Source organism: Mastomys coucha, unplaced genomic scaffold (genome assembly GCF_008632895.1).
Source record: "Mastomys coucha isolate ucsf_1 unplaced genomic scaffold, UCSF_Mcou_1 pScaffold18, whole genome shotgun sequence".
NCBI classification, from domain to species: Eukaryota; Metazoa; Chordata; class Mammalia; order Rodentia; family Muridae; genus Mastomys; species Mastomys coucha.
Window position 1 is genome coordinate 90242812 of NW_022196900.1, and position 12428 is coordinate 90255239.

Consider the following 12428-nt stretch of genomic DNA (forward strand, 5'->3'; position numbering starts at 1 on the left):
AAAAAAAAAAAACAGTCTCGGAATTTCCTTAGTTGAACCCTGTGAGGACCTGAAGCCTCTGATGGGGGGAGGTGGGGGGGCAGATTAGCTTACATTCCTAGCCTTCCCCAGAGCAGCAGGAAGGAAAGCCCAGAGCCATCCCACCTGATCTTTGTCCTCTGGGGCTTCTGCTTAGGGCCTCCTGCTATGGTCAAGCCTACTTGTCCGTTGCTGATCCTAAGGGCCACTAGTACTCACTTCCCCAGCTGGTAAAATCTGCAGGACCTTCCAGGTGTGTCTCCCAGCATGCCTCTCAGCGGGCTGGCTATGCCTAGGCATCCTAGGGAGGGGTTGCTGGTCCCAGGCACCAGGTCAGGCCAGGGAAGAAGCACTGAGTCTCCCATCACAAGAGCATGTAAGTACTCGCTCGTTCAGCCTTTGCTGCCGTAGGTCCACCAGGCCTGGGCCCAGCACAGCTCCCTAGGAAGGATCATCATCTTCCAATTTCAGTGATAAGGAGACAGAACTCGGAAAGAAAGTGACCAGCCCATGGCCACGAGGATGGCACCCGGGACAGTAAAGGTTAAACTAAAAGACCTGAACCTGCCCTTACCCCACCCATCTTGACACCCCCATCAAAGCTTTTCTGCAAGCATTAGACACTGGTCTCTCCTTTGGACATGGCTGACAGTTCCTGGCCCCTGCTTCATTCAAGTGGGAGACAACTGTCCCGCTACAGAGCTGCAGTTGAGATGCTGTCGCTGCTCCAGAGGTGCAGAGACTGTCAGGGGTGAAGACCTTCTAGATGAAGACAGTCAGCTGGGTCTTGAGGATGAACAGAAAGAGACAGAGAGGGTCCAGGCTGAGAAAGAGCGATGTGAGCAAGGCCCACAGGAAGTGGGGTAATGAGTCTGTACAAGTCACCTGCTCCCAGGCAAAATGTCTACCCCTGAACCTGCCTCTCCCCTGCCAAGAGGGAGCTTCGAACCACCCCCTTGGAAGGCTGTCTCCGGGAGCCAAATGGGCCACGGAGAAAAGACACTGTAAACAAAACCTCTTTCTATCTGGACTGCAAGCTCTTCCCAGGGCAGGCTGAAGGAGGAGAGCCCTTCATGCAGCCCAGGCACTAAGCAGGTAGTCAGGCCAGTTCCGGTCACCCAAGAGAAGCTCCTCTCTATACCTGAGGCTGCCTGAGGCTCCCCAAAGCCCAGAGTCACATCCTGCCTAAGCTCGAAGGCCAGGGGGAACATAAGGGATCCGGGAGGGATCAGGGTTTCATAAACAGGAAGAGAGGAGGGGAGGCGGGAGATACTCTGCTCTCAAAATAGACCTGCAGGCACTTCAAAGGGGTCCAGCTCCGGAGATAGCCAGAGGAGGGGGCTGGGGTTACCCACTCTGCTCCCTGGAGGGGAGAGGGAGTGTAAGTGGAGCCCTGAAGTTCCTGAGGATACCAACAGTATACAGAAGACAAAAGGTTCCAAACAGCGTTTGCCCTACACCATCCATGCTAAACTTCCTTTCCATCCTGGAATGGATAAAGGAGCCAGCATTAGATAGCAACACTGGGTACAGACCTTGATGAATATTGTTAATTTGTACACAGCACATTCTCCCTTCCAGGTGGCCCTAAGAGCTAGATTCTTTTTTTTTTTTTCTTCTTGTTTTGTGGCAAGGTCTTGATAAACAGCCTTACTTGGCCTGGAACTTACTGTGTAGATCAGGCTGGCCTAGAAGTCACAGATATCCACCTGCCTCAGCCTCCATCCAAATGCTGTGATTAAGGGCCTGTGCCATCATGCCCATCAAGATAGGCTCTATCCTGTCCCTTGAAGGAGCAACTTGTCCCAGGCTAGACAAACAGAAACACAGGAAGAGAGTCCAGACTGCCTGGCTCCCAAGTCTCCACCCCTGCCTCACCTCTACCTGGAAGGCCCGCCTCCATCTTCCTCTACTCAAAGCCCAGGCAACTGCTAACTCCCCAGGGAAGGTAGGCAGGTGCCCAGAGCTCACCCAACCTTTCTTCACCTGCCTCACACAGCAGAGACCACCCCTCTGCTCCACATTCAGCCATGAGCTCAGGTGACATGGCTGAGGATGCTCGAGCCACTGATCACTCTCCAGAGAGGAATGCGGGGACCAGCAGCTGTTACACGTAGGTTCTGTGGGCCCATGACCACGTGATTTCCCCATCTCGGCACCAACCGCAGTGCTCCTGTCTCTGTCCTCCCTCCACGCCTGGGTGCTCTCTGAGCTGTGGGGTGTCCAGCGCATTTGGGTGAGGGGTGTCTCTCAGTATACGCTGAAGGACAGCCGCCTGTTCCATCCACAACACAACAAGGAGGTCCTACAGCAGGTTGAGCGCCCCCTAGTGTACTCAGCCCAGAAGTGCCCAGTGAGGATCTCTGAGCCACAGTCAGGGCTGAGTTTGCACTCGGAGCTAGCACCTAGGGTGCTAGGTACCCACTGTTCTTCCTCTTTAGGAATTCACCGGACAGGGAGGAATGTGGCTCTCTCTGGTCAAACAAAACCTGGCCTTCATCACTGTGTGAAATAAGGCTTCGGTTTTCTCATCTGGGAAAGGTTCTACCTCTGAAATTGTACTCAGGGCAGGAGAGATTGCTCTTTCGTTAAGAAGATTGACTGTTTTTTCCTGAGGACCCAGGTTTGATTCTCAGCACCTCCTTAGCCACTAACAATCATCTCTAATTCCAATTCCAGAGGACCTGACACCCTCTTCTGGTCTCCTCAGGCATGCATGAGGCAAAACCACCCATACAGATAAAATAAAAAAAAAAAAATCTAAAAAAATAAGTGAGCACAGAGCTTCTAGTTTGATGCCAGGCACGGTTCAGCTTTTGCCACTACGTGGCATCTGAGAGCCCCACCTCAAGTCATACTATCTCCAGCCTTGACCCCCTTCCCACTCCAGAACCTTCTATCTTAGGCTGTGCAATGAGCAAAGGTCCCTGTGTGGACAAGCTTCCTGTCCGTCTGCCTCTCTCTTGGCTTGGTTTTTGAAAGAGGCTCAAGTAGCTCAAGCTAGTCCAAAACACACTCTGTACTACATAGCTCAGGCTAGTCCAAAACAGTCTGTACTACATAGCTCAGGCTAGTCCAAAACTCACTATACACCAGAGATGACTTTGAACTCTTTGTTTCTCCTCTTTCTACCTCCCTAGAACTGTGATGATAGCCTATCACCAGACCTGGCCCTTTTGACCCCTGAGATACCGAGCAGAGCTCATTACTAGTTCCCCAAAACCTCTACTGTGACCCCTTGAATCTTCAAACCTAAGATCTGAATGCCTGGCTCTCTAAGAGGGACACAATGGATCACTCTGGGTTTTTTTTTTTTTTTTTTTCCTGAGATAGGGTTTCTCTGTGTAGCCATGGCTATCCTGAACTCACCCTGTACACCAGGCTTTGCCAGCCTCTACCTCCCAGAGCACTGGGATTAAAGGCACGCACCACCACTGCCTGGCTACTCCCTCGTTTTATTACAAGGAAACTAGGGGCAGGTCTTTCGTGAGATCAGTCTTCAGACACGGTCAGAGATAACAAAGGTCCAAGCTACAAGGCTTACCGGCCCCATGGCCCTGTGGCTATAGTAACCAACAGCAGGAGTGGGCAGGGCCCTACTGCTCCAACACAGGCCCCACCACACCCAGCTCGGCTACCTTATCTTAGGAAACTAAATCAATGTAAACACCAGAACCAAGCCTGACTCCAAATCAAAGGTCGCACTTACAGCTAGGCTGACCCAGGCCTGGAAGGCGTGGCCTTGGGTGGGAAGTTGAACTGAAGCAACGCACCAGGGCAGTTCCAGCATGTGCCAGGTGGCTTACCATGTCCTGTCCTTCACTTGAGTCCTGGGTACTCCCCAACTTTCAGATGAGGACAGAAGTGGAAGAGCTCTTGGAGGGTGTGGGGACCCTGGAATCAGGTTTGCAGAGACCCTGCCCAGAGGCCTTCCAAAGCCCCCCCAACAGCTACTCTCTCTGTGACCTTACAGCTCGCTGTGACTTAGGTGTGGCTCTTCTCCTATGCGGAGATGAGAGAGCCGAGAATGAGAGAGGATGAGGTTCCCAATGGAGGTCACCCAGGAGCTTTTGGCTATGAATAACAGCAAGGCCAACCAGTGAGACAGCTCAGTGGGTACAGACAGAGACTGCCAAGCTTGACAGACTGAGTTTGATCCCTGGCATCGGCATGACAGGAGAGAACCAACTTCAGCAAGTCGTCCTCTGACCTCCACACATGCCTGCGTACGCATGCGCACACACATACGCACAAGAGCATACCTGAAATTAGTAAGTAAAAGTATAATGCTGGGATTTGGCTGGGCATGGTGGTGCACACCATTAATCCTAGCGCTTGGGAGGTCAAGCAAGGCAAATGGATCTCTGAGTTCAAGGCCAGCCAGAGTTACATGCCAAGACCCTGTCTAAAAAAAAAAAAAAATTAATTTTAAAAAAGAACAATGAAAAAGTAGTAATTTCTCTCTCTCTCTTTTTTTTTTAAATAAAAAATAGGGGGCTGGAGAGATGGTTCAGCTGTTAAGAACACTGACTGCTCTTCCAGAGGTCCTGAGTTCAATTCCCAACAACCACATGGTGACTCACAACCATTTGTAATGAGATGCCATTTTCTGGTGTGTCTGAAGACAGCGACAGTGTACTCACATACATAAAATAAATAAATATTTAAAAAAGAAATAGGAAGGGGTAAAGGATTGGCAGTATAGGAAAGTAGCCTGGAAGAAACAGAGATAAATGATTACACCTTGTTTGGGGAGCTGGGAGTCTCAAGAAGCCATCTGGGAGGCACTGGGCATGGTCAGGCTAGAAAAGCCACCAGGTTCCCGGTCCTACCATTCCAATTCATAGGCCCAAATGCTCCCAAGCCCCTACGGCACCCGTTCCCACCAAGGAGATCAGCACAACACACAGAGCTCTCCAGTCACTCCATAGGCACAAACTGCGAGAACATAATAAACCCAGAAGGTGCTGTGGTGTGTGGGTCACAGCCTGCCAGAACTCCTGGATCGTGACCTGTTCTCGGCCCTTCCTGGACCACACCCGAGTCCAGGAGTGAAAGCCCCCTCACTTCTGAGGCAGGAAAGCTGAAAGCAGCTGTCTCTGACCTGAGCAGAGACAGATTCAGTGGGAGAGAGCCGAGCTACCCAAAGGGATGAGAGGCCGGGGCCTTCACATCCAGATGGTGTGAGCAATCCTCTCTCCTCCCTGACCAAGGCTTCACTGGAAATCTCCAGTCCTCACCTTGGATGGCTGAAGTCTGGCTTCCTCCCCTGAAGCTTGTCCATTCTGGAAAAGAGAAACAAAAGGAAGGAGAATGTCACAATTTACCTGCAGAGAGACAGAGACAGACAGACAGAGACAGACAGACAGACAGACAGACAGACACACACACACACACACACACACACACACACACACACACACACTCTGGGACACTCTGTCCTTGGCTGCTCCCAATAGCCAGGGAGGCCAAGGAGACTAATCGGCTCTACACGGGTCCCCTCCATCTCTGCTTCACTATGCAAGAATCAAGTTCTCTGTCAACAGCCCCTCCCAACCCCGGCAGGATAGTCCCAGGACTCAGGATACCCACCTTCCTCTGCCTACCAAACACCCCATCTATCTTCAAAGTCTCAGTTCCGAGGGAGAAGGAAGGGGCACACGCAGCCAAGCTCCGCCACACAGATGGTGCAACTTTCTGCAAACTAGCCAACCACGAGAGGCCTGTCTCGATATCTGGACCACGGGGATAGATACCCTAACTTCCTAAAACTGCTCTAACGATGGAATTAGACAAGGTTGGGGCAGGTGTCCCCCGCTGGTGGCTTCCCTGGCCTTGCCCTACTTTGAGAACACATCAGCAGGTAATGTAATGGCTGTATCCACCATGGCTTTGCATTCCTCCATTGTACCCCTCACTCTTCCCCATAAGCTGGGAGAGCTGGGAGAGCAGACACGGGGACCTCTACTACAGCTGCTCCGCTGAGTGCCTGCCACACATCAAGGCCGGGCTCTCTGGCCCACACCTGTGGCACTGTTTAATCTTTCGGACAGCCCTGGGCGTTAGGCCTTGGCTCTCCAGGTAGAGGAGGACACCAGGGCTCAGAGGGGACTAAAGACAGCCTAGCTCTGAGATCCAGTTTCTTCCAGACTTTATCCCAGATGGAAACTACATATCCTGGCGTATGCCACAGCTGGTCTCTCTACGCCTAGATGCTATGAAGTTCCTCAAAACCCACCTGAGGAACCTGTCCCTACCCTTCCTGACATGGACTGAGTACAGTGAGACAGGCAGAAGGTTTCCAGAGGCTGGGACTTTGGAGCCAAGAGTCAGGTTCATGGGTCAGCTTTGGCCTTGCTGGGCAGCAGCAGGTATGGCCAAGCGCTGCCTATTATGTAACTTCCTGCTCCTAGAGTAACTGCCCCCTGCCTGCCAGGACATCCTTCCTGCCCTTAGCCCCTAATCCTCCCCAAGAACCAAGAGCCAAGCGTTACACAGGTGTAAACACACACACACACACACACACACACACACACACACACACACACACACACTTTGAGAAGGCGCAGGTTGGTCAGAGCCAAAGGGCAGGACTAGGTAGATGTACATGCTGAGTCCAGCTCACTCAGCTGTCTAGATGTCCCACCTACAATCACAAACAGCCTGCCTGCCAGCTCCTGCTGCAGCCCTCCGGAGGTACTCCAGACCCCCATCTTCCTGCTCATCAATTCAACCCAGTCTCTGTCCACTGAAAACCTCCCACCCTCTGTCACTGGGACTAAGCTAGGACCAGCTCCTCAGCCTGAAACCCAAGGCAACTGTCTCCAACCACCCAGCACCAGGACTAAAAAAAATGTGCGTTCAAATTTTGGCCTCTACTATTTGTATGACCCTGAGGAGGTCATTATATTTCTCATGGCTCAGTCTTCTCACCTGTAAAATGGGACTAAATCGGGCAGCTGCTTAAAGTCAGGGAAATCAAGCCATAAATACAGCTGGCATGTGACTGGTCCATTAAAGAGTAGCCACTGGAGTCATTACTATTGTCACCCCTACCCAGTTCCCATCTTTTTATTAACTCATACAGAATCATTTGTCTTCTGGCCTATTAAAGCAGTAGGTTAGACACACCACAAGAATGTCTGTCCAAGTGGCCAGCCATGAAGGCTCACACCACAAGGGCACTCTTGATAAAAGTGATGAATTTTGACATTTTCAACCACCTGAAAGTATTTCAGGGTAGCCAAAAATAACCTTTCTCAAGCTTTAAACACATGGACTGCTAGATTGGCCAGATGGCTCATAGGTTTAAGGTGCTTGCCACCAAGCCGGAAGACCTGAGTTTGATCCCTGTAAAGCACAAAGTGGTAGAAAGAGAAAACTGACTCCACAAAGTTGTCCTATGGCCCCGGCGCATGCGCATGAGCGCCCATGTGCTCATATCATGTGTAAATACACACAAAAATAACTACTGACAATATCTTAAAAATGGGCTATTTCAGGCTGATGAGATGGCTCGGCGGGTAAGAGCACTGATTGCCCTTCTGAAGGCCCTGAGTTCAAATCCCAGCAACCACATGGTAGCTCACAACCACCTGTAATAAGATCTGATGTCCTCTTCTGGTGTGTCTAAAGACAGCTACAGTGTACTTACGTATAATAATAAATAAATCTTAAAAAATAAAAAAAAAGGTGGGCTATTTCGTGAATTTGCTTGCCACCCTTGCCTAGAGACCAAGCTAATCTTCCGTGTATTATTCCAGTTTTAGCAAGTTCTATTGGGTGCTCTTTGGGCTTCCGCTGAATTGATCTGAGACTCCAAATAGACCTGTTCCATATGACTGAGCATTTACATGGGGGCTTACCTAAACAAGAAAACCCGTGCTGGACAGTGGTAGCGCACACCTCCTTTAATCCCAGCCCTTGGGAGGCAGAGGCAGGCGGATTTCTGAGTTTGAGGCCAGCCTGGTCTACAGAGTGAGTTCCAGGATAGCCAGAGCTACACAGAGAAACCCTGTCTCGAAAAACCAAAAAAAACCTGGTCTACTCTTCTACTGGTGCTCCATTCAAACTCTGTCTCCTCTACCCACCCAGCTCCTAATTCTTCCCTCTCTCCTCCCCAGACACAGCACTGAGCACACACCCAAACTCAGGAGGGGGGCATGACTTGTGTGTTTCATATAAGTGCTAAGCCAGGGTCCAACATATGAATGAAAGGTAAAAGGTCAACCCAGCAAAGACAGTGAAGGAGGAAGCCAGAGTAGGTTCTTGTTCTCAGCAAAAGGGCTCACCACAGCTAGCAGGCGGCAGCCAGGGGTCCATGACTCAAAGTCATGCATACATATGCAAGCCTAAACCCCCGATGAAGGAGAGAAGGCATAGCAAGAGGTGTCAAGTTGTTTTTAGCGTAATTAGGGGTCCTCCGCCAACAAGCCTTGTTTGGCTAGGATCCTAACCTATGGACCCATTTCTCAAGATCTCTAGAGAAGTGATCCATTTTCAACAGAGGACTGGAGGGGCAGACAGGATGGCAGAGATCATCTGCCCTTCTGGTCTGACACGTGGGACATCGGGAAGAACACAGCTGTGTAACCACAAAGCCATCGCAGCCACTAGTGCCACTGAGTGAGAGCTGTCACATTACTTTTCAGCGTCTTGTTTTTTTCCTCTGTACCATGACTCCATGCCCACCGTGTCAGCAGTTGCACTCTATGACCCAGGAGACTGAAAGAAGTCTGTCTAAAAAGCCTAAGGGGTGCTGGAGAGATGAAACAATGGTAAACGGCACTTATTGCTCTTCCAGAGGACATGAGTTCAAATCCCGGCACCCACGTTGAGCAGCTCACAACTGCCTGTAACTGAAGCTTGGAGGGTGGGGGTGGGGATCCAATGCCTTCTTCTGGCCCCTAGGGAAACAGACTTTTGAAAAGGCCTAGGGGGAGGTTTAACTCAGAGGTAGAGTGCCTGCCTAACCGAATAAGGTCCTGTATGGATGGAAAGAGAGGAAGGAAGGGAAGGGGAGGGGAGGAAAGAGAAGGGGAGGGGAAGGAGAGAGGAGGGGGAAGAGAAGAGGGGAGGGGGGAGACAAAAGATATGCAGACCCTGGGAGCAGGGAGAAAGGCCTGAGACAGGGAAGACCCTCTGGCCTCTTGGAGCACTCTATTCTCTCTTGCTCAGGAGCACCACTCATGAAGCTGAGCACCTGCTCAGGGCCCCTAGAGCCCGCACCCCTTCCAGTAGTTAGTGTCGGTCCTAACAGACACGCATCTTTCCACCTAAGGGTCCAGAGCAGCTTCTGGAAAAGCTAGGAGCGGAACAGATGGAGAAAGACAGCACGTGCCCCGCAGGCAGGAAGCAGCCCCAGGAACTGGGTTCTGAGCCCGGCACTGGCAGCCCTGTGCACTGCTGGAGCCTGGGGGCCAAGTGCCAGGACGCTGCTAGCCCTCAGCCAAGGCTGGACAAGGGCCCTGCAGCCCAAGAGGTGTATGCCAACATCCGGAGCTGCTCTCTGCCTACCTGCCACCTGTACCAGCTTAAACCTACCCCTTGCTCATCTTCCAGTCTCTCTTGCCAGGAGGGAGACAGCGATAGCACGGAGTTCTAATCCTGGCCCAGAATTTAATGCACACGCCAGCATCGCTGAGTTCTGTGCCCCATTTGAAAATGGGGGGGGGGTGTCATCATTTCTAACTTGACAAGATGTGAAAATTAAAGTAACGTAATGTAACATCAATAAACAGCAGCTAGTGAAGCCCTGGCAGGATAGAGCCTGGAGACCAGGCTCTGCTGTTTTCAAGAGAACCATGAAGAGCCAGGGCAGGTAGTATCCTCACCCCTATGTCCAATTGGTTTATTCCACCTGGACCCTGCCTGCCAGCAGCCCATTTCTGGTGAGAGCAATGTGAAGACAGGGCAATTCAGATCCCAGACCTCTTCTGCCAGGTGCCCTTGCCTGCCTCCTTCCTGGCCAGAAGCTGCCCACAATGGCGCCAGTACCTGCAGGCCAGGCTCTGTATCACTTACGGGCCATCTGCATGAAGAACAGCAAGGCCCTGTTCTCAAGCCAGCATGCACACCCTCACTGCCCCACGGCTCTTGTTACCCAAACAATAACACCCAGTCCACAGGCACCTCCGTGGCCTGGGGGAGGGGACCCAGGCAGCAGGACCCAGGGTTTTACACCTTGTCAGGCCCAGGAAGTAGAGCTAGAAGCTCATCTGTGGCGCTGGAAAAAAAGAAGCTCAGAAAGCTTGAAGATGGTCAAAGGGCCACACAGCCTTTCTGAAGGAAAGCTCAATGAAAAACCCCTCTCCCCCCCATCCCAGGAAATCTCACAGTCTCCTGCTCCCCCGAATTCAGGTGCAACAGAATCTAAACCAAGATGTTTCCGGTTTAACCTGGCCCCCATGAGGCTGCCTCTGGCCTCAGGATTTCCCAAAGGGAAGCAGGAAGTGCAGCCCTGGAGGAGGCCAACACTCTTAGATCTCTACCCTCCCCGCGAGGGCAACACTGTGAATCTCTAGGCTAAATCAGTCCTTCCCTAACCATACAGAGCCCAGTTCTCCCTTCCTCTAGAGGCCCAGGTGGCAGGGGCGTGCCCAGGCAAAGGAGTACACCTCTGAGCCTTCGCTCAGGCCTTGTGTCCCAGACCTGAGGTGTGTGTGTTGGGGGTTGGGGGGAGGCAACATAGGGCATGCTCCTCACCTAGATGGGTGAGTCAGCTGGAGAACCTCTGAGCGGCTGTGTAGGGCCTGTAAAAACCCCGTGGCAAGGATCCCAGAACAATTTACTCCAAATTGCGCCTTCAGGTTGGTTACCTAATCCAGCCGCGCCCACCCTCCAATAGCCAGTGTAGGCCATCCCTTTAAAGGGGCAGCATGCCCTGCGTGCCTGAAGACTTGGGAACCTCACCGTGGATCCTCTCTTCCTGTAGTCCTGAGAGACAGGGCTCACGGTGACTGACCTGAGGTACCTAACATAGGTAAGGGGGTTCAAGCCAGAAGAAAAATCATCTAGGTTCTAGGATCAAGTGAGGTCTCTGTCTCCTGTACCCCATCACAGCTCCAGTGAACGCAGAGTTTCACCTGCCTACTTCTCTGCATGGGAGCAGGGGAAAGTTTTAAAGTTGCTGGTTCAGAACTTGACCTTGATCCCAGGGTGACAGGACACCGCAGAAGTGGCCTCCCGCATGCTCAGGGTTGGACCACAAAGCTCTCAAAAGGACAGGAGTTGCTTCAGGGAAAGGCTAGGTGGCAGAAGCCACACTGCCCGAGGGCTCAGCCTTTTGTACAGGAAAGAAGGTGGGATTGAGGAAGACGGAGGCAGAGTCTCTTCTACAGAGACAATCTTCACAAGGTCTAAGGGCTTTCCCCACTCTTCAGCAGAAGACATGAGCTTTAGGGCAAAGGAAAGCAGGTTCCAACTCCAGAGGTGGTATCGTCCCGCGTTCCATAACTGCCAGGGATCCAGAAGGGCTACCTTCCTAAGGTCAGAAGTGGAGGAACGAAGAGAGGTCTTGGGGAGAGAGAACGGTGAGAAACCGGATTCCCATGATCCTTGTCTTTAGTAGAAGCCCAGACATCTGACCCAAGCCTTTCCATTCTGCTGATTGGGGCAACTCCCACGGCTAGCAGAAGATGATAAGCCGGACGGATCCTAGGGGTCATATCTCAACACCCCGTGGGGGTTCCCTCTCCTGGCTACCGCAGGGAGGTACTGAGCGCCCAGCAGAACCATCCCTTGCACACTCACACCCGGAGCACAAGGGGGTGGAGCCGGACAGTGGGCTAGGGACCGGAGGGCACTCGGGTCCCCCCGGGGCTTGCAGAGACGCCGCGGGCCGTCCCCCGCCCCGCCCCGGTGCGGATCCGGGCTGGCCGGCCGCCGCCGCCTGTCCCCCGCCCCTCTCACTCACCTCCGGGTCCAGCGGCACCAGCTCCATGAGCGGCCAGGGCTCCTTGAGCTGGGCGAGCGGCATCGCGCCGCCGCCGGACCGCCCGCGCTCCTCCCGGCGGCCCGGGCTGCGCCGCCTCTGGGTCCCGGGGTCCCTGCTGCCTCACCGAGACCCCCCGCACGCCCCCGAGCCCCTCGCGCGCTGGCTGGGCCGTCCGCCGCCGCCGCGGCACTCGCACTTCGGCTCCCTCCGTCACCCGGCGCCGCCGCGCCCATTGGCTACCTGCGCGGGGGCGGGGCCTGGGGAGCCCCGCCCAGTCCCCCCACGGCGCGGCATTCCCGGCGCGGACCCCCGCCCCCAACGCGCCGGGAGTCAGCCACGCCTTCGCTCTAGACCCCGGCCCATGTCTGTCCAGGCCACCAGAGGAGGCTCTGCGGGTTCGGTCTTCCCGGGCTGGGTGCCGCTTTGCGGACCTCGCTGGGGCTTCCGTTGTCCTGTCCTAGCAGCCTTTGGGATG

General features: G+C 53.3%; 1 protein-coding gene and 1 non-coding gene across 2 annotated transcripts in view; both read right to left on the reverse strand.

The window, feature by feature from the left end:
- Positions 1-12018, reverse strand: part of Rps6ka1 (ribosomal protein S6 kinase A1) — a 40786-nt gene extending 28768 nt beyond the window's left edge. Inside the window, exons 1-2 of the mRNA XM_031377032.1 lie at positions 11933-12018; positions 5259-5303 (exon numbers count right to left, since the gene is read on the reverse strand). Coding sequence (XP_031232892.1) covers positions 5259-5303; positions 11933-11995 — 108 coding nt within the window. The 5' untranslated portion in view covers positions 11996-12018. The remainder of the gene's footprint in view (positions 1-5258; positions 5304-11932) is intronic.
- On the reverse strand, positions 7705-7811 carry LOC116097251. Its single transcript, XR_004121299.1, has one exon. It is a non-coding gene; the product is annotated as a U6 spliceosomal RNA (small nuclear RNA).
- Positions 12019-12428: the final 410 nt, after the last annotated feature.